General features: G+C 47.0%; 7 protein-coding genes across 7 annotated transcripts; 4 read left to right on the top strand and 3 right to left on the bottom strand.

Moving 5' to 3' along the window:
* Positions 1–4,189: 4,189 nt before the first annotated feature.
* LOC118503110 (venom serine protease-like) lies at positions 4,190–6,583 on the top strand. Its single transcript, XM_036036049.1, has 5 exons — positions 4,190–4,678; positions 5,129–5,358; positions 5,461–5,673; positions 5,744–5,852; positions 5,913–6,583. Exons 1-5 carry the CDS (start codon positions 4,657–4,659, stop codon positions 6,548–6,550), a joined length of 1,212 nt encoding a protein of 403 aa, XP_035891942.1. The 5' UTR covers positions 4,190–4,656; the 3' UTR covers positions 6,551–6,583.
* LOC118503111 (venom serine protease-like) lies at positions 6,536–7,837 on the bottom strand. Its single transcript, XM_036036050.1, has 2 exons — positions 7,255–7,837; positions 6,536–7,195 (listed from the first exon to the last, which is right to left on the bottom strand). The coding sequence occupies exons 1-2, from the start codon at positions 7,823–7,825 to the stop codon at positions 6,576–6,578; spliced, it is 1,191 nt and encodes a 396-aa protein (XP_035891943.1). The 5' UTR covers positions 7,826–7,837; the 3' UTR covers positions 6,536–6,575.
* Positions 7,838–8,401: 564 nt separating this feature from the next.
* LOC118503199 (splicing factor 3B subunit 5) lies at positions 8,402–8,790 on the top strand. Its single transcript, XM_036036184.1, has one exon. The coding sequence runs from the start codon at positions 8,499–8,501 to the stop codon at positions 8,754–8,756; it is 258 nt and encodes an 85-aa protein (XP_035892077.1). The 5' UTR covers positions 8,402–8,498; the 3' UTR covers positions 8,757–8,790.
* A 1-nt stretch (position 8,791) lies between these two features.
* Positions 8,792–9,894, bottom strand: LOC118503198 (exosome complex component MTR3-like). Its single transcript, XM_036036183.1, has 2 exons — positions 9,638–9,894; positions 8,792–9,576 (listed from the first exon to the last, which is right to left on the bottom strand). Exons 1-2 carry the CDS (start codon positions 9,801–9,803, stop codon positions 8,828–8,830), a joined length of 915 nt encoding a protein of 304 aa, XP_035892076.1. The 5' UTR covers positions 9,804–9,894; the 3' UTR covers positions 8,792–8,827.
* A 262-nt stretch (positions 9,895–10,156) lies between these two features.
* Positions 10,157–12,473, top strand: LOC118506280 (glycoprotein endo-alpha-1,2-mannosidase-like). Its single transcript, XM_036043197.1, has one exon. The coding sequence runs from the start codon at positions 10,522–10,524 to the stop codon at positions 11,980–11,982; it is 1,461 nt and encodes a 486-aa protein (XP_035899090.1). The 5' UTR covers positions 10,157–10,521; the 3' UTR covers positions 11,983–12,473.
* An 86-nt stretch (positions 12,474–12,559) lies between these two features.
* Positions 12,560–14,081, top strand: LOC118506282. The gene is made up of 3 exons (XM_036043198.1): positions 12,560–12,772; positions 12,894–13,050; positions 13,121–14,081. Exons 1-3 carry the CDS (start codon positions 12,637–12,639, stop codon positions 13,566–13,568), a joined length of 741 nt encoding a protein of 246 aa, XP_035899091.1. The 5' UTR covers positions 12,560–12,636; the 3' UTR covers positions 13,569–14,081.
* A 446-nt stretch (positions 14,082–14,527) lies between these two features.
* LOC118506279 (exportin-4-like) lies at positions 14,528–23,160 on the bottom strand. Its single transcript, XM_036043196.1, has 5 exons — positions 22,533–23,160; positions 21,184–22,157; positions 19,592–21,110; positions 19,109–19,489; positions 14,528–19,044 (listed from the first exon to the last, which is right to left on the bottom strand). Exons 1-5 carry the CDS (start codon positions 22,581–22,583, stop codon positions 18,571–18,573), a joined length of 3,399 nt encoding a protein of 1,132 aa, XP_035899089.1. The 5' UTR covers positions 22,584–23,160; the 3' UTR covers positions 14,528–18,570.
* Between the last annotated feature and the right edge of the window lie 943 nt (positions 23,161–24,103).

A 24,103-nucleotide genomic window follows, 5' to 3' on the forward strand; every position in this document is an offset into this window, starting at 1 on the left:
GAGCCGGAGTTGATGATCCTGTAGCATAGGCTGACAAATTCAACCAAGTTTGTGGTGGTCGAGCGCTTTGGGACGAATCCGTGTTGAGAAGTGCAGAGGTTATTCGAGGCACCAGCGAGAAGAGGTTCGTACACAACAAGCTCGAAAACCTTAGCGCAGCCGCAAAGCGATGTGATGCCGCGGTAATTACAGGCACTGGGTTTGGTTCCCTTTTTGTGCACTGGAAACAACCACTAGGCTTTCCAGCTGGCAAGATAGGTACCCAGGCGAAACGAGTCACGAAAATTCGAGACCAGGAGAGCGTATTTCAGTCAAGTGGTATACTCTTGCACACAAATTCTTTTAGCGATGTTAAACATGATTGTATCGTAGGCCGACTTGAAGTCAATGAGCATGTGGTGCGTGAAGATCTGATGATCCTACTCCGTGAGTCTGTCGGAGTAGCAGTTCCACCTGTCGATCACCACTCGCTAGTCCGCAAAAGATATCTACCACCACGGTACGGTACATAGTGATTATCGCCGCTTCGAGACTTTTCGAGGTTGTAATAACACATAAGAAAAAAAAATCAGTAGCAGTACGTATCATTAATCGTTAGCATTCTTCTTCTTCGGTCTACCTCTTCATCTTTGACCAACCCCTTAGGGTCATGTCTGTCATTGCTGGCTTACTAGACTTAATGATACCTCGTAGTTGGATAGTCAAGTCCTCACTACGGATGAACGGTGCGGATGGGATTTGAACCTCGTGTGAACTGTGTCCGCTTTTTTGATGCTTCGGGCTACGAACCGCCTCATTATTGTTGATAGCTTCTATTTTGAAACATGTGGGAAAGTTGGTCCACAACAAATGGCCATATTACTTGTGGATGCATGAATTTTACACAACATGTATAGTTGCAGTACACATCTGCGTCATGGATCCTGTCCAATGTTGTCGATAGTCATCATCAACGATAAGATACTCAGCTAATAGAGTAGCAGATAGAAGTGATTAATGAACGAACGGTTTTACGACTTTACAATTCAGATTAGTACCTAAAACCTCCAATGCCTTAGCCAATTTCTAAAATATTCACATTTGTACTCGTAATGGGCGGGTCGACCCGAACCTACCAGGTCGAAGCCATCCGCAAGCGACCCGGAATCGTTACGGTCGTATTCCTAGTTCCAACGAGTTTGGGTCGACCCGTGGGTGCAACGAATCTTGGTCGAACAGTTGGTGCAGCAAGGCGTTCGCGAGGTCGACCAGTAGGTTCGGGATTCAAACGAGTCCGGTACGTCCCGGGGGATGCAGCGAGTTCTACCAACGGGTTCTTCTCGAACTTACGGGTCAAAATCGCGTAATTTTTGCTGCACCAATGGATCGACCCGAACTCGTTGCACTAGGTTCAGGTCGACCTGAACCTACGGGTCGAACTCGAACCCCTATAGGAACTAACTCGACGCTGGGACGATCCGTGGAAAGAGGCGTATAACCCATCACTAAAGCCGGCTGTATTCTAAAACGTAAAATTTAAACAAAATCAACAAATCCTGCCCTGAAAGACCCCATTCAAACAGTGTAACTATTTCTAGCATTTAATAATCCCAAAAAATAATACCACGATCGTTGCACGAAAAAAGGAAATTAATTAAAATTGCCCAATTCAAATAACAACACGCAAGTTCTCCGTGTCCCGTACACTGAACATGGTGTAACAGAAAGCCACTCAAGGTTTCAACCTATAATTCTTCGCAATTTGTTGTTCTCACTAAAGCCACGCAGCTAGAGCATGCTGTTGAGTTCCTGTATCTTTGGAGCCTTTCTTTATTCTGGGTCAAACACATAAAGCGCTCCACTGTATGGCCACAGTCGTCAGACACCTTTTTTTCGAACGCGTATCCCAAACGCATGATGATATGCAAAATTTATTATTTCTCCCTCCCCCAAAACTCTTCTATCAAAAACAGAGACCGGCAGCACTTGTGATTGTTGTCGCTTTTGCTGTTGCTTTCGCTCCATCAACGGCTTATCTGTTTCCCCCGACAACAACATCCACCACACCACCATCTGTTAACGTTCAAATGGCTCTGTCACACACACACCGTATTGCTTTAAGCTTACGTGTTCAAAGATTAGAGCAACCGAAATCATCTCCCAGCCCGGTAAAGCCCGGGAGCCCCAAATGGGTGATTATCATAGTGTGAGAGGTAAGTGCGGTTGCAACAAAACAAAATCACAAACCTTATCCAACCGAACAGAAAACAACCGTACTTCATAGTTTTTTGACCCCATTCCTAAACAACGAAACCCACATTTGCCATCTTTCATTGTGACAGTATTCTTTTCCTTTTTCGTCGTGCGCTTCCGACTGTACATTTATCCCTTTTAATATTTTTCCTTACTTCCGGTTCCACATTCCACTGGGTGGCTGTCCCCATGCATGCGCCACGTGATAGAATGTGGCCCACGCACACACCCAATATCCACACGGGAGTGCGGTAGCGTGGTGCAGAAACTATGCGAAACTATAAACACTCCCCGACACGGTCCCCGGGCTTAGTTATATGCGTCCTGTGCCTATTACCCTTACGAGTGGGAAGTGGGAAAATAACTTTCCCTCCGAGGCCCACCGGCACCATGAACGCCCCAGGAACGAGTTTTTCTTTCCCACTCGTTCAATTTACACTTCCGCATCCGGTGGCGTGCTCCGGCAGTGGGTTCGGAACGGTTTAAGCAGGACGGGAGTGCAAGGATGTGTAAAAGTATGCGGAAGTTTTGCCGTTTTCAAAATGAAATGAAAATTCCCTCATCAACGCGCAAATAAAATCTCACTCACTATCAATTTGATGCGCTTCTTTTTCCACTGCTTGTATTCCTTCCTTCCCTATATATTTACTTGTTTTATCTTTATGACTGGCACAGTAGGATGTGCCACTGCCCATAATCCCAATTCATCCCAAAACACGGTGACCCGTGTCAGCACAAACCGAACCCCTCGGCGGCAGCGGCATTTACTAGTGATGGGTTCTTTGAAATACAATCACGACTTCATTCCGATTCCGGCCGATTTGACTCAGGTTCAGATTCGAAAGAAATCGAATTGTCGGTACACGGAAATGTCGGTATTGTAGGAACTGTTTAAACCGTCCGCAACCGCCGAAACTAGTGATGATGGGTCATACGACTCTTTTCATAGATCGACCAGGAGTCGATTTCGTTCCTATAGGAATCAAGTTCGTCCCGTGGGTGCAACGATTTCGGGTCGACCCGTGGGTGCAACGAGTCCGAGTCAACCAGTAACGATTTCGGGTCGGCCCATGGATTAGACCGAACTCGTCGAACACCCGAATGCACCAACGGGTTGACCGGAACCTACGGGCCGTTAGAACCCGGAGCCGAACTTGTTAGAACTAGGAATACGACCAGAACGATTCCGGGTCGCTTACGGATGGATGACCCGGTAGGTCGGGTCGACCCCCACTTCACAAGTTGAAACCGTCGGATTTGCTTTATTCTTCTGTATTTTACTGTATCGATCCAGCAATACAATCCTGCACGTGAACGCTGCGTGTTCAATTTACGTGAACGACAAGCGTCATTAAAGTCGTCGACCCGTATTCTTCTTCCTTGGCATTACAACCCCGAGAGGTCTCGGCATGCCATTTTTGGCTTTGTGTGACTTGATTTTACCCGTAGCAATGTAGTCAGCCCTTCGTACGGGGAGTCGCAGTCTGGATGGGATTTGACCCCCGGTCCTGTCATGTGAACATCGGCGTCGCTGTTGCATCGGCCACCAGACCGCTCCAATCGTCGACTGTTTAAAAATCGTCAAACCGGTTTACCCAATGTAGGCTCACATTATACATGCCGACTACGATTCCAGACGGTTCTAACAGTTCCGATCGGTTCCAACGAATCCAATAGTTCCGCCGATTCCAACTGCTCCGGCAGTTCCGATAGTTCTGACGGCTCCGAAATGTTCGTTTGCACCTACTTTCAGGAACTGATTCTGATGTTTTTTTTTTTCAGTACCTTCCGAAACCAGTTCCACTGCTTTGCTAATTTTACCCATCTCTAGCATAAACGCTTCTCGAGTCCGCTTATCACCCCGGTTATCTTTATCCGTCCCGAGGCAAGATCCCGAGGAACCTGCCCCGAACGGGGAGGCTGGGACAGAGAATTGCGCTATAAACGCAAAAGAAATTATGCCGAGAGGTTCAGTAGTGAAATCATTTCGCTACCTTCCACATTTAATTGAGGACTGGACTGGAATTGTCCTGCGAGCGTGGGAAAGAATAAAAAAGGCGAGAGTGAAAAGCAAAACACCAGCTGCGTGTGTGTGTGTGTGAGAGAGAGAGTGAAATCCCAACCAAAAAATCACCGGGTGAACAAGTAGATCGACTACTAGCGATGACTTAAAAAAAAGAAGAAGCTAATAAGTTCCACCGGAAGCACTGTCGTGCTCGGCATCCGGCAGTGGGAAAGCAACGGAAACGTACATCCCTCGAAGGAAAAGTGACCTTGATTAAAAGAAGAGACAAAAATTAACAGCAAACGGAAGCCAAAGCTCTAAGCAGACAGGACAACAATAGGAAGATACAGACACCAGCACCAGCAGCAGCAGCAGCCTCGACTCGAGATTCCCGAGCACACAAAAAGGCGAACCGGAAAATGAAATTAAAATTATCCTTCGGTAAATAGTCGTTCACTAGCGGGGCAGTGGGAGGGTACGGGGTGGTAAGGATGGCCGCCGGATGGCCGACATTCTCTCATCGGGACCGGCTTCCGGATCATAATTAAATATCGCTTCCTTCTATCGTGATCGATAAATGAAGCGGCGGACCTGAGGTTAATGAGCGTTTGTTTGTTTGAGAGCCTAACCGGGCAACGATAACCGGAACTGTTCGAGAGACATTTTTGTGGCTTTTACGTTCCATTACGTTCCTGGCAGTTGTAAGCGGAATAATGCAAACAAGCAACAGCAACAGCAACAAAAAACTCATCTCGCTCCGGAACCGCCGTGGAACATCAATTTATGATTAAATAATATGCAGTTCTGAGTACCGCGCATTGTTTACGCCGTCTTATCAAGGGACAAACATTTAATTAAGACTTTTCTCTTTTCACTGTACACCCGCTGCAGGAGGCGGACTGTGGCTTGTTTGCATGCTGCTGCTGGACGCCGCACTGGTGACCGACGCTCAGTACGGTGGTTGTGACTACACGATCGATATTGCAAGCGGGCTGTCGTACTCGATTTACTCACCGTACTACGGTGGACTCTATCCGGCCAATACACAGTGCCGTTGGACGTTGACCACAACCCTAGGCTCGCGGGTTGCGCTGTCCTGCAGTGATATTTCGCTTCCATTGGTAAGCTGTGCCGGCTGTGTGTCTTATCAGGCGAGATTTATCTCTAGCTGATCAACAAAACCATCAACTTCACAAGAAATTCTCCTCCTTTTTTTTGGCTAGACCACATCATGCATCGCTGATAGACTGGTTATTTCCAAGACCGGACAAAGCAGCCTCTCCGATGGACAATCTTACTGCGGCTCGGGTGTACTCAACACACAGTCATCCATCAATCGAATGACGATCGCACTGCTAGTGCCCCCCACAACTCAAGGTGGACGATTCTTCTGTACTGCGACGAAGATCGAGTGTCAGTGTGGTGTACGTCGAACGGTAGGCGACCTGACCTGAGGTCAAATTAACAGAAATAAACTCCAACCATGATCTTCTTCCCATCTGACAGAGAAAAATTGTAAATGGCGAGGCAACGCTTGTGAACGAGTTTCCCATGATGGCCGCCCTGGTGGATGGATCGAAGAGTGGCGAGGGTATCTTTTGCGGGGCTACGATCAGTAAGAACCTCATTCCCAATGCTTCGATATTCGCTTTAAATGAACGAATCGTCTTTCCAGTAACGAACTATCACGCCATAACGGCTGCCCACTGCTACATGGGAAGATCGATCGCCAACTTGGCGCTACTTGTCGGAGAGCACGATATTACGGTCGGTTCGGATTCACCGTACACCGCACTGTTGCTGCTCGCCTCCATCAAGATCCACGAGGGATACAGTAGCTCTACCGCCTCGAGCAGCAACGACATCGCGATCGTGCGTACACGTACCGAGATCGTGTTCAACCCGGGCGTGGGTCCTGCCTGTTTACCGATCAAATTCACCGGGGCATCCTTCGTTGGCATTCAGCTGGAGGCGGTCGGGTGGGGCACGCTCGATTACGGTGCACCGAAATCGAACGTTCCGATGAAGGTCTCGCTTGCCGTGGTACAACCGACCCAGTGTTCTTCGCTCTACGCCAACTATTCGTCCACCCAGCAGCTGTGCACACTTACCCCGAACAAAGACACCTGCCAGAGTGACTCGGGCGGTCCGCTGTTCTACACCGATGGGTACAACATGCGAGCCTATCTGATCGGTACGATCGGGTACGGGATCGCGTGTGCTACCGATCGGCCCAGTGTCAGCACGAACGTTCTGTACTATATGCAGTGGATAATGAACAACACACCCGAATGGAACTACTGTTATCAATAAACACGTACGATACGAACAATCGATTTCATTTAACGCAATACAACACTTCGGGCGTTTTTTGACGCATCCAGCTCAGGTAGGACGTAACGCGGGTGGCCACCGAAGGTGTCGAAGCGGCACAAGCCGACCCGTAGCTGATGATCCCGATCGTGTACATACGCTGGCTTCCCCGCAGGTACAGTGGGCCACCCGAATCATACTGGCAGGAGTCACGGCCTGGGGCAAAGGTGCACACCTTCTGGTCGTTAACGTACGGTGCCGAGCAGTTCGCGTTCTGCAGCACGCTAAGCGTTGTCTTGCGCAGTACGGTGCTCATCGGACCACCGAAGGATGTCGTACCCCAGCCGGCAATGTCCACCAGCAGGCCACCAAAGCTGTACGTGCTGTAGATGAAGGGCAAACAGATCGGTCCTACACCACGGTTGAAGTCCATCTCGGTGACCGTCTTCAGTAGGGCGATATCGTTGTTGCGGGTCTGCTCGTTGTAGTTTTCGTGCGCAATGATCTGCTCGATGTTGTAGAGCGCCGAATAGTGTGTATCCAGTCCGGTGCGGTAGTCATGATCTCCGACAAGAGCTTGCACACGACCCACGCTTGGGATGGTACGGGTACAGTGGGCGGCAGTAAGAACGTACCGGGAACTCACTAAGAAACGAACCGGATGTTGTTAAAACTGCTCTAAACCATTCCCCTGCTAAACATACCTATTACTCCGGAACAAAATACGTTCGCCGTGAGAGGATCAAGCAGTCCCACCATGGAGGTGTACTCGTTTACACCCGCCTCGCTGCCTCCGACGATCTTTGCGGTTCTGGACCAGCCGCAATCACAATCCTGTGGTTGCACCACTAACCGACACGTAAAAGATCCCGAATTCGACGCATTGGACGAGATGTACGAGATGGTCAGCTTGTTGAACAGGGACCTCCGGGAGATCTGTCCCTTGCCGCAGAAATACTCGCTGCCCACCGGCGACACAAAGCCCTCGGTGGACACGTACAGAAAGTCCGTCGTACACGCGGCAGTAGGATTGGCCATGTTCAGTGTACATGTTGCCTGGATTGTATATCCGGGCGGGGCACGTACCACAAACCGGCACGAACTTCCGGCCGGATAGTTCGACGGGTAGAAGGGAGAATTCAACGTTACATCGGCCACGTTGGTCAGTTGAAACTGTCGATCGCACGAAGCGAACCATTCAGCTCTTACAGGAAGGCCGAGGGCAATTAATGCTAACACTACTGCACGTAACCAGCTCATCGCTACGACTAGCATTCATACGGATCGTGCATGCGAAAGATATTTCATTTGGGCTTCGCGTAAGCACCATAAACAAACTATTCATTCGCATGTTTTCAAAACCCATCTGCGCAAACAACTTTCCCTCCCACAGGTTCAAGCTGTCGGGATGATACGTTCGATTGAATGGGTTTTGCATCAGGGGTTCAATCCATTCTTTATTGCTACGGTTGAATGTGCTACATCGTTGTTCTTTTCACGTTGTTAAGTAACCTGCCGAAAAGAGCTTTTTGGGTAGATCGTGTTTTTTCAAGGTCGAAAGTATCAAATATTGTTGTTTCTAAACAGATACTCCACCGGGATAAAGAAAATTTGTATTCCGGGAATCTTCACTACTCGAAGTCTTACCCGTAGATTTTACACTCGTTCATCAGTTTTAAAATAAGGTTTTCAGTAGTTTCCTCCAATTTAAATTCAAATTTTAAATCGTAACGGATATATACAAAACAAATGATTCAGCTTCGTTCCCACTGTGATGCAGCAGCTTTCGCTACTAGCCACTTGGTGCGCTGCCGATGCGTGTACTGTCATATCTGACAACGGCAGAAAACAACACAACACGGCTGGTAAACAAACTTACAACACTCGGAGCAATCACAGCATCATTTTTCGATAAGAAACATCGGAAAACTCACGAAATATCTGCACAATGGGTGACCGGTACAACATTCACAGCCAGCTAGAACATCTGCAAAGCAAGTACATCGGCACGGGACATGCGGACACCACAAAGTACGAATGGCTAACCAACCAGCACCGAGACTCGCTCGCTAGCTACCTGGGGCACTACGATATGCTGAGCTATTATGCGGTCGCCGAGAACGAGTCCAAGGCACGAATCCGGTTCAACATCATGGAGAAAATGCTGCAACCATGCGGTCCTCCACCAGAGAAGACGGAAGATTAGGAATAAACGTGAATTAAGTTAACCCACCATCAAAGTTACGAGTGTTTAAGGCGTTGCTTTATTGTTTTACATCATTTCTCTTCTCCCGAACTGTTGTCCGTCTTATCCTCTTTGTCCTTACCGTTTTCGCTTTCTTCATCACTTTCTACCTCGAGCTCTCGAAGGCGAGACTTCACTTTGCTCACCAACAGCTGTTGTACGATCGGGACCAGGTCTGCACAGTTTGTGTTTAGCTGCTTGCACGTTTCCCACAGCGTTTCCACATCCACACTTCCATACTGCCGGATCTCCGGTACCTGATCCAACGTTGGCAGCTTCGCTATCATCACCAGCCCATGATTGTTCTCGGTGTATCCATCCATACACAAGGCTTCTTCCTCTGCGGTAGGGTCAACGATGATACGATTGCCTAGGATTCCGGCTGTCGCAGCAGTCACTATATCGAACATCGGTATGCAAGCATCACCCAACGCAAGCCCGGCAGCAGTTATCGCTACGGACAACGCTGATCCATCGTCTTCCAGCACATTGGCAAACACATCAATCTGCAGGTTGGGAAACAGATGCCGACAAACGGATGGGTTCAAAGCGCTTGCCAACGCCGTAGCCATACTACGTTCCCGAGCCTCTGTTTGTGGATTTTTCCTCACCAACGAGGCAAAAGGAGAAAACTTAAAATCACAAAACAGTTCGCCCAGTTCGTTGAATTTGTTCTGCTTCGGTATTTCTCGCGGATCGAACACGGACACTATGACTTTCGTGTTACCCAGCTCAACGTATGCGGATCCTTTGGCCGTTGAGACGACACCGACCTTTGCATCTAGAACGGAATTACGATTATTTAGCAACAGTTGCAGTAACACACAGCAAAACGCACGTACAATATTTGCGGCTTTCCTGCAGCCGGCGACCATCCTTTCGTTTGCCATCCTGTCCAATCGCGTCACTCAAACGATCTTCGAATGTTTTCGCTGCATTAGCTTTGTAATGGACCCAATATGAAGTGGAAACTTCTGGCCCATTTATTCTTTTAGTGTCTTGCGGCATTTTATAAGTTTGCTATGGTCACTTCCCTAAACAAGCAGCAAAACGTGCTTTCCCTCCCGGCCACAATGTTTTGTTTACAAATCTTTTTTTTTCTTTACTTGTCGTGACAGTTGGCTTGCTACTGCCATCTAGCGGAATAAAGTGCAAGCACTACAATTCAAATCTCCCGCGGAAAACAAAATAAACGGTTGAACAGAAGGATATTTTTCTTTGGAAAATGAGTTTTAATTTGCAAAACTACTCCAAATATGCTTTTCAGTACATTTCTTCTTAAGGAAAGTCATGCGAACATTAATAAGACATTTCCCACGTTGGATGGAGCGGTATGCTACACACCAACATGCAGAGAGCAACAGATTCGGAGGCTCTCGAAAAGTACATTATTAATTTGTTTACAAACAAATTTATAGCTATTCCGTTTCAATTGCTTTCAGGCATCAAGCAATGCTCTCCTGCTCACGCTTCTGCACCGGGCAGGACACCGTAAACATCGGCGCACATGCGCATTAGCAGCTTTGCTTCCTTCCATTCCTTGCCATTTCCCTCGTATCCTGTTTGGACAGTTGTCAGTTCCTCCGTCACGAAAACATTTCTATCTGCTCCTTCATCTGGGTAATCCAAAGATTTTCCACTTTCCAACCCAGTTTGGGTACAAAATGTACACCGCAAAACCGTCCAGCAAGTGAACCGATCCTCGCAGAAACGCCAACCACCGAAGATGGCCGTTCTAGGAATCCACAAACTGAGCAGCATCAAATCGATGAAGCTGTTCGTCTGCCTGATTGGTGTAACATCGTTCCTGCTGCTCATATTCTGTCTCTACACAACAATCAGCACACCGGAAAAGGAAGTGGCCCCACTCTCGCTACCGAACGATGGCTACCAGAACGTTGTGTCGTACGAGCTGCGGCGCAGCCAAACCATCATACCGGAAAAGTACAACGAGCACCAGGTAAAGGCACGCATTATCCGGGACAAAATCAAGCGTTTGGTGGGCAACAACAATCCGCACACCGCTACCGTACCCCCGTCGGAGCATCGCAATCGGACCTTCCCGCTGAACCGCAACGTACAGATCTTCTATCACGGCACGGTAGCATGGTACAAGCCGCGTCCAACGCATCCGTCCGGCGATCGGTTGATTGCGCGGATTTACGAAAACAACTCCGTGTCGTTTAAGCCGAACGATGAGCCGATCATCAACACTGCCTTCTATCCCAAGCGACGGCTGTACAACACGAGCGAATCGATCATACGGGAGCACTTCAACGAGATCCAGAACTGTGGCATCGGCACGGTGGTCCTCGGCTGGCAGCCAAACTTCTCCGAGTACTTGTTGCGCACGATCTTCAAGGTGGCGGATCTGTACGATCTCAAGATAGCGGTCGAAATCCTCGAATACTCCGATCGCACTATCGAAAGTATACGAAGCAACATAAAGTACTTTGTGGATGGGTTCGGCAAAGGGCCGGCTGGGACGACCAGCACACTGAGCTACTACAATGTGCTGTCGAAAAAGCGCGAATTGCCACTGTTCTACATACGCAAAGCGTATCGAATAATGGACCCCGAATGGAAGCGGCTGCTCAGTCGCAACGGAATCCTTACCATCCGGGGGGCAAACTATGACGCTATTTTGCTTGCACACATCACCTCCAAGGACCACAAATCCATGATCCGACGGGCGGGCTTTGACGGATTCTACACGTACCTACCGAGCAATGGGGCAAACTATGCCGCTACCTGGAAGAACTGGAACCAGCTGAAGAAGTTTGCCGACAGCTATCGGCTACTGTTTGTGCCCACCATCGGTCCCGGATTCTACGATCGTCGAAAGTATCACCGCAATGTGAATCAGAACCATGGCATTACGAACATCAAACGGTACCGATCGAACGGTCAATACTTTGACGTGGGATGGCGAACTTCGCTCAAGAACAACCTGCAAATCATCACCATCAACAGCTACAACAACTGGGTCGATGGAACGCAGATCGAGGCGGCCATACCGGTGTTCGGCTTCCGTGACTATCTACCGGGGCCACCGGAAAAGTATCTCGACCTGACACAGTCCTGGGTGGAGGAGTACATCAAGTACAAGCTGAACAACATCAAGCTGAACAAGAAAACGGAACTTACGCTAAATTGTTACGATTTCATTAACAGTACTATTTGTTAGGTTGAATCGGCCAGGTTTTGTTGTTATCTTACTACACGAAGGTTCTGTAGATTAGTGCATGTGTGTGTGCTACGAATTGACATAGGTCTTGTTCAGGATAGCTAGTGATGCATCTCGGTCCATTAGCATATGGTGCCTCTCTGTCCCTCGCAGGGAGCACACAGTAGTAGAGATGATTGTCGTGTAATTTTCTTAACGTTGTACCAGATAACCAGTGTTAAAATGCTCAAAAGCTGATACCAAATTCAATGCCAAAGTTAGGATGCTGTCCGCGCCGTAGCCTAGACATACCAGACACACTGACACGCTAATGGTAGTCTGTTAAATAGTTGAAAATTATATTTTTGCCAAAGCCAAGCGACTTATCGAAAGATTGTAGAAAGAGCGCATAGTGTGAGCGCAGATAGTCGGTGTAGAATGTACATATATTTTCCAAAGTTCCCAATAAATCTGTATTGATTAGGTTTTAAAGTAACGTCCCGTGGCCGTCGCACAAATGAAACCGCCAATTTCGATTCACAAATCATCGCCTGCTTACGATGTGGTTTGAAATATCATCGCAAACGCTTGCTGTCAACTGGAAAACATCGCCACTGACAGGCTAGCGTATGCAAATAGAGGAATGTTTACAGTGTTTACAAAATAGCCCGAAAAATGACCTTCGAGGAAGATTTGATAGCAAAAGTTCGTGCAAATGAGGTGCTGTACAATGTGAAAAATGTGAACTACAGACGGAAAACGGACAAGGATCGGCTGTGGCAACAGATTGCCTATGAATTAAACTCCTCAGGTAAACATTGGCCCTCCCGTTGCCCGTATTGTGGTTGGCCATTGTCCAACATGCATCGCAACCTGCACCATCTTATCATTACGTGCACTGGTAACAACACGTTTGCTACGTTTGCTTTCAGTGGATGCTTGCAAGCGACGGTGGAAGAGCTTGCGGGACAAGTACATCAAGCTGAGCCGCGTGGAACAGTCGGCACGGGGAACGTCAGATGAGGAGCACCCGAAGAAATGGCGATACTACGACAGCTTGACATTTCTCCAGGGATGCAAAGCAACACTGTTAGTAGAACGCGTAACGGTCCCCTCAAAACACGTACATTTATGAGTCGTTTTTATACACCTTTCCTAGATCTACCAGCCACTTCCTAGAGAACATGTATCTCAGCGAGGATAGATTTATAGATATCAAGTGTGAACATCCGCTAGCGCGACCATTCGGGCGCGATGATACCACGGTGGCTGGCACCGTAGATGCGCTCAGTCCCGGAATCGTATCAGGTGAACGGTTTACAATAACCGAATCCCGTGGCCTTACCACGGGGACACACGAGCTGTCGAGCGGTGCCAGCAGTGGAAGCCGCAAGCGCGAGCTAGATCTTATCGAGTCGGAGTGCATCAAAATCATCCGGTCGGCGGCAGAAGCGGTGCAAATGGAAGCCAACTCCCACATTCGCCGAAGCAGCACGCAGCTCCTGTTTGAGGCATTGGCACAGCGAATCGACGAGGCGAATCTTCCGGCCAGCCGACTCAATGCCATCCAAACAGCCGTCACCAATCTGGTGTACTCGTCCTTATGAACGGCACTCGAAAGGAGATTTAGAGCTAACCAGTAAGCTGCTGTTTTGCAAATAACAGTGGAAACGTTAAATAATTTAACTATTTAAGAATCTTAGCAATGAAAGATGCTTGCAAGCCATGCACAAAACATGCATTGGGGATGAGGGTTTTTTTGTCCCCCATAAACCTCAAACCGCTGCAAATTATAGTGCTCTCTTTGGCTACGGGAATCGAAAGCGGAAAAGCCGAAACGGATGATTGTATAAGTTTAGCTTGTTAGGTTATCTCCATTAGCTTTAGACACGCTCATTTTTAGAAAACTTTTCTAACGTTTGACCGAATGTATTCAGCAACGAAAAAGAAGAAGGGAATATTGTTTGGCAAACAATGCAAAACAAACGCGTATGGCTCCTGTTTACTTACTTATTTGTTTTACGCATAGTATAGCAGCATCCCGGTACAACAATCTACGACGATATGTAACGGCTACTAAAGGCAATAATAAAGCGTATGTTATATGTGCTTTTAAACTATATCCGTGCGTTAGTTTCTCCTGCAAATGCTTTCGTTCGATATCGCGCGTAGAAAGGAAGCCTTAACACACACACATCCAGCATTTTCGGTTAGCTTTGTTATTGATCTGTATAGCCCAATCGGTAAACTTTATTCTCACAATTCCCAGCATCCCACGGCAAGGTCTCTCTATCTCTCTGGCTCTGCCGAAGAAACTGATCGTATCGTACCTTCACATTTTCCCAAAATCGAGGACGAAACTGCTGCATGAGCACATTTGTCACTCTCACATCAGGCGGAAACACTTCCTTTGAGTTTTTCACGCGATCGCGATCATGGATCGTGGCCTTATAGTCAGACTGTTCCTTACCTTACACATAAGCGTGGTGCGTTGTTATAGTATCCTTTGCGCCTCGATGAGCGTGTTCAGAGTGTATTGTAATTTGTACTCAATCCATTTTTTAAATTTGTTTTGCCCACTACTGCTTTACCCATTCTTGCAGTGCGCGTTTTTACTAGCGGTGTAGTACACACTCAGTATTAGCTTGATTATTCGACAAATGCAATTTTAAAAGTGTTGATTAGATTTTGATGTTTTCGTTTGCATTGTTTTGTTTGTTTTTTCTTTGCTTGCTTTTATTCCGCTGCATACGAAAGACAATCGTAGTACAGGCGTAGGTTTTGTAGTGGCGGTTCAATCTTGCCGGATTTACATCTCATTCATCTTGCATCCACTTACGGATACCGGGATCCAGGAAAATAACACATCTTTTGAACAGAAATCCTAACTGTGCACTAAAAACCACTCAATACATAAACTCTTCCCTCTTTATGTACCGCCCCTTTGCTTAAAAGAATTTATAACGACCTTCCACATGTCCTAAGACAAAAAAAAAAACAAAAATTGTTCCCTGATACCTCATCCATACCGATAAACCCCCATATCATCACGCCCGCAACAGTGTCGTGTGTCGTCCTTTTTAATTTTCCAAGTATCGCTCATCCGCTAAAGAGTCCGCTAAACCATCCGAAAATACTAATCATTATCATATCAAAACTAGCTATAAACTCCCATCAGGGCCACCAATCTGGAAAGGAAACGGCAGTTAGCCACCAGTTCGTTACGCTACTTCTTCCGCCACGCCGCACAGTCTGTGGATCATCCTCGGCTCTATCATAATCGAATATCACACACACAGAGACAAAGCTCGGATTCATTGTAGTGATTGGAATAATCACTCCGCAACGTGTGTTAAATCAGAGTGAATGAGTTAGAATAGTTAGTTAAATCTTTTACTCACTCTTTGAAAGTTAAATCTCGAAGAATGATTTAACTCTCCATGCCGACTAGTCACTAACTCATTACGTGTTAACTCACTCACTACGTTTTTAACCCACTCACTACGTTTTAACTCACTCGTGAGTAGTGTTGGGTAGTGAGCTCGAGAGCTACCGGGGGAGGGCTCGCCTCAGTAAAATGAGGGCTCTGAGCGCACTCTTCGACCTATTCGCCCTAAGTGAGTGTGGAGCTACCGGGATCGCCTCAACTCTCACATGTTAGTGAGGAGTTGTCCTCTCTTCTTTAAAAAAGAGCTACTACCGATACTACTCGTGCTACTACCGATACTACGACCGAACACTACTCGTGAGTTTGATATCGCATTAAATTACACCTGTTTACAGTTACAGTCACTTCGACTCACGAGCTGCTTGCTTCGATTCGCATGCCCTTTCCATCGAATGCGCGACATAACGACCGAATCACTTGCCGTTACCATGGAATCACGTGCCGAAATACATGGATTTTTGATTGCTCCTGTATGAAGCATTTGGTGTAATGAATAGTCCGGTTAGACTGTTACCATTAGAAAACATTTCGTCGGCATTTTTATACGAATAAACGGCTAATAAACCATAAATGGCAAGAAAATGTGTCGTAAAATACCAACATCAAACAGTAGCGATGAACAAGGCTAGCTTTTCAGAGTTCATTGGTGATCTATACATTAAACTATACATTAATGAACGTGTTCGAAAGGCGAAGAAAACTTGGAAAAATCTTGAAGCAATTTGCTTACATTTTTTCTTTTTCAGTATGTGATTTTTTCATTGAGTTCCATGAAATAGTTTGTATGTATCGTTCATTTTTGCTATGAAACATTATGTAAAACACGTGTAAAATAGTTTAAAATATTGCTTTCTTTACCTTTAATATTTAAAACTATCCTTGAATTGTAGCTAAACAAGAGTTGTAGCTAAAGAAACAGCAACTTTAAAATGTGCAAACATTTCCAAAACCATAGCTACCGGCACGTGATTCCATAGTAACGGCATGCGATTCGACCATAAGGTCGCTCTTTCGATGGTAATGGCACGCAAATCGAAGCAGGCAGCTCGGGAGTCGAAGCAAACGGTGAGCGATTCGACTGTATCTGTAAACAGGTGTATTTTTATCTCAAACAATGAAGATTACTGAAATTATCTTGCCATCGTGTTATAATTTATGGAGTGAGTGAAACATAGTGAGTAAGTTCAAATGAGGTGAGTGAGTTAAAGCATGGTGAGTGAGATATAACGAAGTGAGTTAGTGATTAGTCGGCACGGATAATTAAATCACAAGTGATTTTTCAACTCAACTTTTCGTAATGATTTAAATCTTCTCATGCATTGCTAAGATATAATTCATTCACTCATTCTGACTCAGTTTGCACATCACTAATTCATTGGCCTACTAATCGCGCGCCAACTAAATCGTTCGCCTTATGCTCTACCCACCTAACGATGCTCATCACACGGCTGTCGGGGAACTGTTCGAATCCGATAGTAAGTAGATGTAAAGACTGTAACTGAACACATGCGATAACCACAACCACCACCGAATCATGTGTTGCTTTGTCAGGATGTTTCCAGGTTCTCCAGGACTCCGTTTAAGAATGTAGTACACTCTGCTAGCCTCAAAAAAAGGTGTTTTTGTCTTAAAAATAATCTTTGCATTATTTACTTTATCATAAGCTTTATCAGAAGTTCGCAAGACAGTCAAAACTTCTGAAAGGATAATAAAGAGCCCGTGTTAACAAAGTTGATGGCATATTTTTCAAACCATTGTCAATTTTGCATGTTTTAATTTCACAAATAATCCCTCGTACCACTATATCCAACGAAAGCTATCGAAGATTAGGGGAAAAATATGTCTTTTGTTCTAACTTCAACGTTGGGGCCTCCATGATGTCCGCCCTCAGCTAAATGCTGTCGGACGCGTTGCCACACTGCACAGTGGTGTAATGAAGTGCAAAAGTTTTATATTTTTCTTGCCTGGAAAATGGCGACTTGTATCATACATTTATACTAAGTAAAATCACCTGACCAAGCCCCTAGAATGTACTACCTCTTTAAATCAAAACGAATACATTACTTGTTGCCTTACTAAGCTATACAGAGCAACATTGCAGACGAAAGGTAAAATCAAATATTCATCCAAATGTTACGGTCTGCGCTCCAAATAATAAGTGCGCTCCCGCTCCACGCAATCCCTAACAGTATATTGCATTTTGCTTCAAACACGGTTAATATACAGGTATAGGTAGGTAGGTATGGGAAGCAAAAACGAGGACGAGGTGTTTCAGAAAAAGGGGGGTGCATTTTTTCTTCTTCTAATTGCTAAATCTATGTTGCTCGCACCGTAAAGAACGGACTATAGTTTTCGAGTTTTCGACTCGTCGCTCGAACCCTTCACATAGGGTGATACTGTTTGTTTGTCTGTGTGTGTGTGTGCGTGCGTCGTATTGCAGAAAAAACGTGCAGATTTCGAAATACATCCTACAATGATATCTAACTAATCAAACAGAAAGGTGCACAAGTGCGATTCTTTTCCATTTTGTAAAAATTGCCGTATCACACCGTTTTGTGTAGAGAAGGTGTGTTGGTGAAAGCAAACACATGCTTCTCCATCATCGTGTCGGTTTAATGCGCGCTCTCGTACAATAATATCCTTCCCATCCCAAGTCCGGTGCCGGTACAATTGAAGTAAGCCCCTAGCTATCTTTTAGTTTAAGTATTGTTCCACTATCTAGTAATTTGTATATACTTTCGTACGGGGATTCCATCGAATCGTTTGTCATTTCATCGCATCGCATTCCACCGCGGGTCCGGGACTAGTTGCACCGTTTCATCCATATCTAATAAAATTTCATCGCTTTTACTCACGTACTATCCCTAAACCGGCCAGAGTTGCTAGCATGCTAAAGTTCACATACAAAGACGAAAGGAACTGTGTACAGTGTGAGATAAACCAACTCGTCAAATCAAGCGACGAACGATACAGTTAAATACAGCTTCCACTAGCTTTGCCTTCTTCAAATCTTCCAACATTACAGCGATACAGAAAAAAATGTATTTATAAAATATGAACAAAAAGCAGGGTGTTTAACATTTGCCATCCTTCCGCTCGATAAGATTGGTGTTACACACTTCCCTCCGGCACCCTTCTCCTCCCGCTGCCGTCCTTTACCTTTACTTCTTATACATAAGACTTACCAGCGACACGAACCGATCGTACCAGTCGACGAATCGTATCTTCATCAGCCGCAGGTTGATGAACTCGATCTGATTCAGCCGCACCAGACTCTCGCCAATCATTTCCTTCGCCTTGTCGGTGCTGCTGTCCACGTGCTCCTGCAGGAAGCTCTGTATCATGTCCTTGAACGTTTGCGGAAAGCAGCAAATCACCGTAAACATTGCCTTGTACCAATCGCTCGTATTGTTCCAATCGATCTTCTGCCCAATCGTCATGTCCAGCATCAGCTTCAGGAGGGACTGTAGCAGCTGTGAGACGAGCGATTCCCGATTATCGTGCAGCCGGACAACCTGCGCAAAGGCTTCGATGAATTCGACACACTTTAGCTCCACCTCGGACGTGAACGAGGTTAGGCCAAGCTCGACCGAGGCGACGAGCTGCTTCAGGAAGTCGGGATGTAACGCTGGCACCTGCAATCGAAAACGAAGCAGTATTAGCATCATGTAGAGTCCCCTTTTCATGCGCCCGGCTTACCACATGAGGTTTGGAATCGACAAACGATGTGATTGTGATGTAGTACTGATAGCATAGCTCCGGGTAGCGAATCAACTCCGACGTAATCATCGGCACAATGTTTGTCAGCCCGAAGATACAAACGTCCGACGCTTGCTGGAGCGTTTCCTCATTATTTCCCACCCGGCTGGCGCTGATGCCGTGAATGAGTTTTAAAATGAGGATCAAATCCTGCGGATCCCGTTCGTTGTTGGTGGGATCGAGCGAAATACGGTTGCTGTTGTTCTTCACGTACACACCGACCACATCCATGCTGTACTGATGTAGCGCCGCGCGCACTTCCTTCACCTCAGCCGATCGTTCCAGTTCGTTTAGCAATTCCAGTACAAGCTCCACAATAACCTGCGTGTTAGACAAGCACAAAAAGCATTAGATTAAACACTGAAGGATGTCAGTGGCATTCAAATACGTTCGGGTGTTCCGTGCATCCCATGCAGTACGTACCGTGTCGTTCCTGTACACGGACATGAACGTGCTTAGCTGCTTGCAGATCGGTTCGATTTCGGTAAACAGCATCATGATCAGATTGTCGTACGCTCCCTCCACGCAACCGATCGTTTCCTCCAGCACTTCGATCACCTTTTGCTTAAACTGTTCGCTCTGATGCACGTGCGCGTTCTGCTGCAGGGTGCTCTGCAGCAGGTTAAACTTCTCCTTCGTCCCCTGCACGATGCGCATGATGTACTCCATACGCACTTCTTCACCCTCTATACTACCGCCAATCGTAACGAACCCGCGGAGCAGCTTTCGCTTTACCGTCAGCGGAAGCTCGAAGCTCTTCAAATCACATATCGAACGGAAGTATTCGGAGTTGAATATGGTTTGCGCTCGGTAGCGGTTCCGTTGTAGCGCCAGCAAGAGCTCGATCGTTTCCTCCATGACGGCCGGTTCCGCTCGCAGGTGTTGAGCGTTCAAGCAGATCTTGTTCAGCAGATAGTTGATCACCCAAAGTGCTCCGGCCGTACCGAATCCGAACGCGTTCGCGAAGATGTGCGTGGCGGTCGGTTCGTAGCTGGACATCACGTACGTACCGCACCAGTGTCGCAGAAACCACATGGTGGTAGCGCTCAGCTCGGGACTCAGGAACTGATACATGCGCACCTCGATAGCAGTCTTTTCCAGCTCACACAATCGAAATCCGGCCGCCATCAGACGAATGACCGGATCCACGTTCGTTTCAGCGTTCGGTAGCTCCTGGATGTCCTGGTTCGGGGAGGCCAACAGCTTCAAACTGTTCGTCACATCCGTTGCGCCGGAGTCAACCTGTTGTTTGCAGAATGTCAGTATCGGTTCCGGTATCATCGGCGTTTCGCCGACCGATTCCATCGCTATCACGTGTCCACTGATCAGCAGCAACCAGTGCAAGTCTTCGAACAAATTCTCCAAATTTACCCCGTCGGAGATGGAAAGCGATTGGGATGCGTGCAGCATATGCAGATGCGTGCCCAACTTGCGCGTCCGGTCTTCCAGCAGCTTTGCCAACAAGCCGAGCGCATGTTGCAGAATTTGCCGCCCAAAGAATCCCATCACGGTCAGCTGTTCCTTGAACCGTTCCCGGTCCGATTCCTCGATGTCGGTGATTTCGTTCTCGCCTCCATCCCCGTCCCGGCCCGTACCGCGAATGCCCTGCGGTGGAGCCAGATGGCACTGGACGTACTTTTCGAACATTTGCATTATGTACGGCAGCATCGGTTCGATCGGGTAGTTTCGTTTATCGTCGAAAAATGCCAACCATATGCCGAGCATGTTACTCAGCGCGTCAACGTACAGGGCCTCGTCCGGGGCAACCGATTCTTCCGCGGCCGATTGTTCGAAGAATTTCATCGTGAGCGTGAAGCACTGCTGCATGGACGCGTCGAACAGTGAGTTCGGCAGCATCTTGAGCATGTCCGTGGGCAAAAATTGAAACAGCTTGCGGAGGATTAGCGAAAAACTGTACGCTTCCTTGTCTTTGATTTCGATGCTGGAACAAAAGGCAATACAGATTGTCAGTAAGGAGTCAAAAGCCTTATCCGGAACGGAATGCGCTTACTTACTTGGTCATTAATGATAGAAAGTGTGTCAAATAGTTCGCCAGATAGGTCATACTTTCGTCGATGTTTTCCGTGATAATCGGTCCCCGCAGGGTGGACAGCTGTAAGATGCAGGTGAGCGCTTTCGGCTGCAAATCCTCTATCTCGCGCAGCTTCCAGTACGTGTGAAAGAACACTTCCAGCACCTTCGGGTCAAAGATGACACTTTTCCATTGGGCCTGCAGTCGAAGCGGAGGGGCATGCAGCGCCTTCGTAACCGTTTCCGACGTGTCGATGATGCTCTTGGAGAGCGAGTGTCGCACACGGACGTTCCTCAGGTTGGGCAGCAAGAAGCCCCAGGTCAGCACCGTTTCCATCACGGTAAGCAACTGCTTGAACAGATACATCTGCATGGTGTTGGATGTGTCGAAGCTATTCACGATGTCTACCATTGCTTGCAGCGTCATGCAGAACGTTTTCAGCAGATCCGAATCCTCAAACTGTTTCTTCGCTTTGAAGTGCTCCAGCGTGTTGAGCCCGGTATCATCCGAACGGACGATGTTGCAGTACTCTTCCAAAATGGCCAGCATAATGCTGCAGCTTAGAATTTGCTGCTTCAACTCACCCGACGTCAGCATCTTCCGGGTTTCTTCCAATATCTGGCCACGCTCCGCCCCATGATCTTCGAGGCTGGCGCGTTTGATCATAATGGCCACGACCTGCAGCAGCTTGTCCCGTATGAAAACCGGAACATCGCGCTGGATGACGTAGTTCAGCAGGTACTGACGTAACGAGGCCCGGTCCTGTTCGGCGATAAATTTCCATTCCCCAACCACGGTTTTCTTCAGCACGTCGGCCGCCTCGAACAGTACCAAATCGACGGACGACTTTTCCAGGATCGCCTGGCACAGCGCGTACGGGGTTTTCGTCTTTCGGAAGGTAGTAAAAATTTGCTCCGATTCCTGGCGCTGCTGATTTGTGATGGAATTTGGCGGGGCCTAGCATGAGAAGAGAAAAAAACAAACGAAAATGAAAACACGTAAGCTATTACTACGAACAGCGTAGTTTCGTGGCTGGAAGGACCAAACCCGACCAAACAGTTACAGGCCGAAAAGAGATGCAATCAAAACAAAGAAATGTTTGCTTGCGAAGAAAGCAAAGGACTCTCGGATCGGGATTTGGCGGAGCTGGGCGGAGCAAGCAAAACAACGAACTATCGATTTTCTTTGCGCCGAGCAGACCCCATAACAACACGCACCGCGCACGCATTCCAAGGTCCTCGGGCTGTTCCTTTGTTATTCCTTGCCCCCGTTCCCCACCGCACACCGTCTTCGGGCCGATTCTCGAGCAGCTCGATTTACATTTCCACCTACCATGATAATGTGGGCCGCCGTTTCGAGATTCTTCAGATATGTTTCGTCCATCGTTGTTGCAGTGATTGTTCGCTTTGCATCAAGATTTGGGCGAGGATTCTATCATGCGACGTGGTGTTTGTGTGTGTATGCGTGTCCCTCCCGAAGATCCTCCCGCGACGATGGTTCGGCGTGACTTTTTGCTCATGCACCGCACGAATGCCAATTCCGCCACCGTCTTCGCTCGCTTCGAACGCCGTTTTGCTTTTCACACTAGCTTCCCAGCCAATTGCTTCCGGGTGGCTGAAAAAGGGCAATCCAAAAGCGCCTATCGAACGCGTGCGTGACTTTTCACACGAAACAAACGGCAGATCTTGCACGCCTCGGAAAATTGTCTTCGGTCGATCACGACAAAGACGAGCAACCTATTGGAACCTTCGCTCGTGTACGCACACCCCGAATTGCGCGACTGTTGCTTCTACTCGTCCGGGGAAATTCACGATGCGCTTCCCGTACGTTTGTCCGCTTCTCTAACAGTCCAGTACCAGACGCAGCTAGCGGGAGAACAATTTACATAGCAAATGTTTATATTTTCTCACTTCGTCACAGATTTCACTAACCGGCAGGTGTTGATTTTGTCCAAAATGGGTCACGGGAAGGTGGCAACACAGTGCTCTTTTCTTTGAAACATTCCGAAACTCTGTTTGACGTTTGCGATCGATTTCACACCGAAAGCTACATATCAAAAAAGTATGGCAAATCAACCCTTGTCACGAAATAAATGACAAATATCAATGATGAATGATTCTGAATCTTATTTTTATCGCAGGAGCGTGCTTTGATGGCATTTTAGGACAAAAGCATCACATAATTCACACTGGAATTATTCAGCTTGGTTCACGACATTGCTCTCAACTGTCAACTGGCCAAAAACGAGCCTGATGCACGAACATTTGCATACAGCGCAAGGTTAATAGAGGCAATTTTTCCATGGACAGAAGCAAAATTACATTAAATTCTTCAGAATTATTCAACAGTTTGGTATTCTAGAACATCATTTGAATGTTTTGTTAGTAGAAACTGTTTTATTTTCCGGACAAAAAATTATTGTTTTGCCCGACTGAACAGCGAACATCGAATACAGCGTGCCGATATACCTGTATATAGCTTGGCGTTCGGGCGAAAACAAACGTTGGGGCGAAATATAAAAAAGCACACATTCAAACAACGAACGCTCTCTTCCCGTACGGCACGCTTTTTAATGTTATTTTGTGTGATAATTGGATGAAAGTGTATTTTTTGTGTGTAATTAGTACTTCCGTATGTGCCGTATGTCTTTCTAAATCGGTTCGGTGTGCAAGCCCATCAAGTATTTCGTGAAAGAAGCAGGAAATTGATGAACAATGCAGTGTTTATAGATACGATTACTAGCTTCTACAAAGTACGATTCAGTAGTACAAGTGGTTCGGAAGATCCAGTATGTTCAGTGGTCTAGTGGGAGCAGTGCTGTTCATTCACAGGACTCTCCGGTTCGGTCCCCCGTACGTACGGCTGATGTGTATCGAATTGAGACGGTTTCATGGGAGCCATTT

The sequence above is a fragment of the Anopheles stephensi genome, chromosome 2 (genome assembly GCF_013141755.1).
Source record: "Anopheles stephensi strain Indian chromosome 2, UCI_ANSTEP_V1.0, whole genome shotgun sequence".
Lineage (NCBI taxonomy): Eukaryota > Metazoa > Arthropoda > Insecta > Diptera > Culicidae > Anopheles > Anopheles stephensi.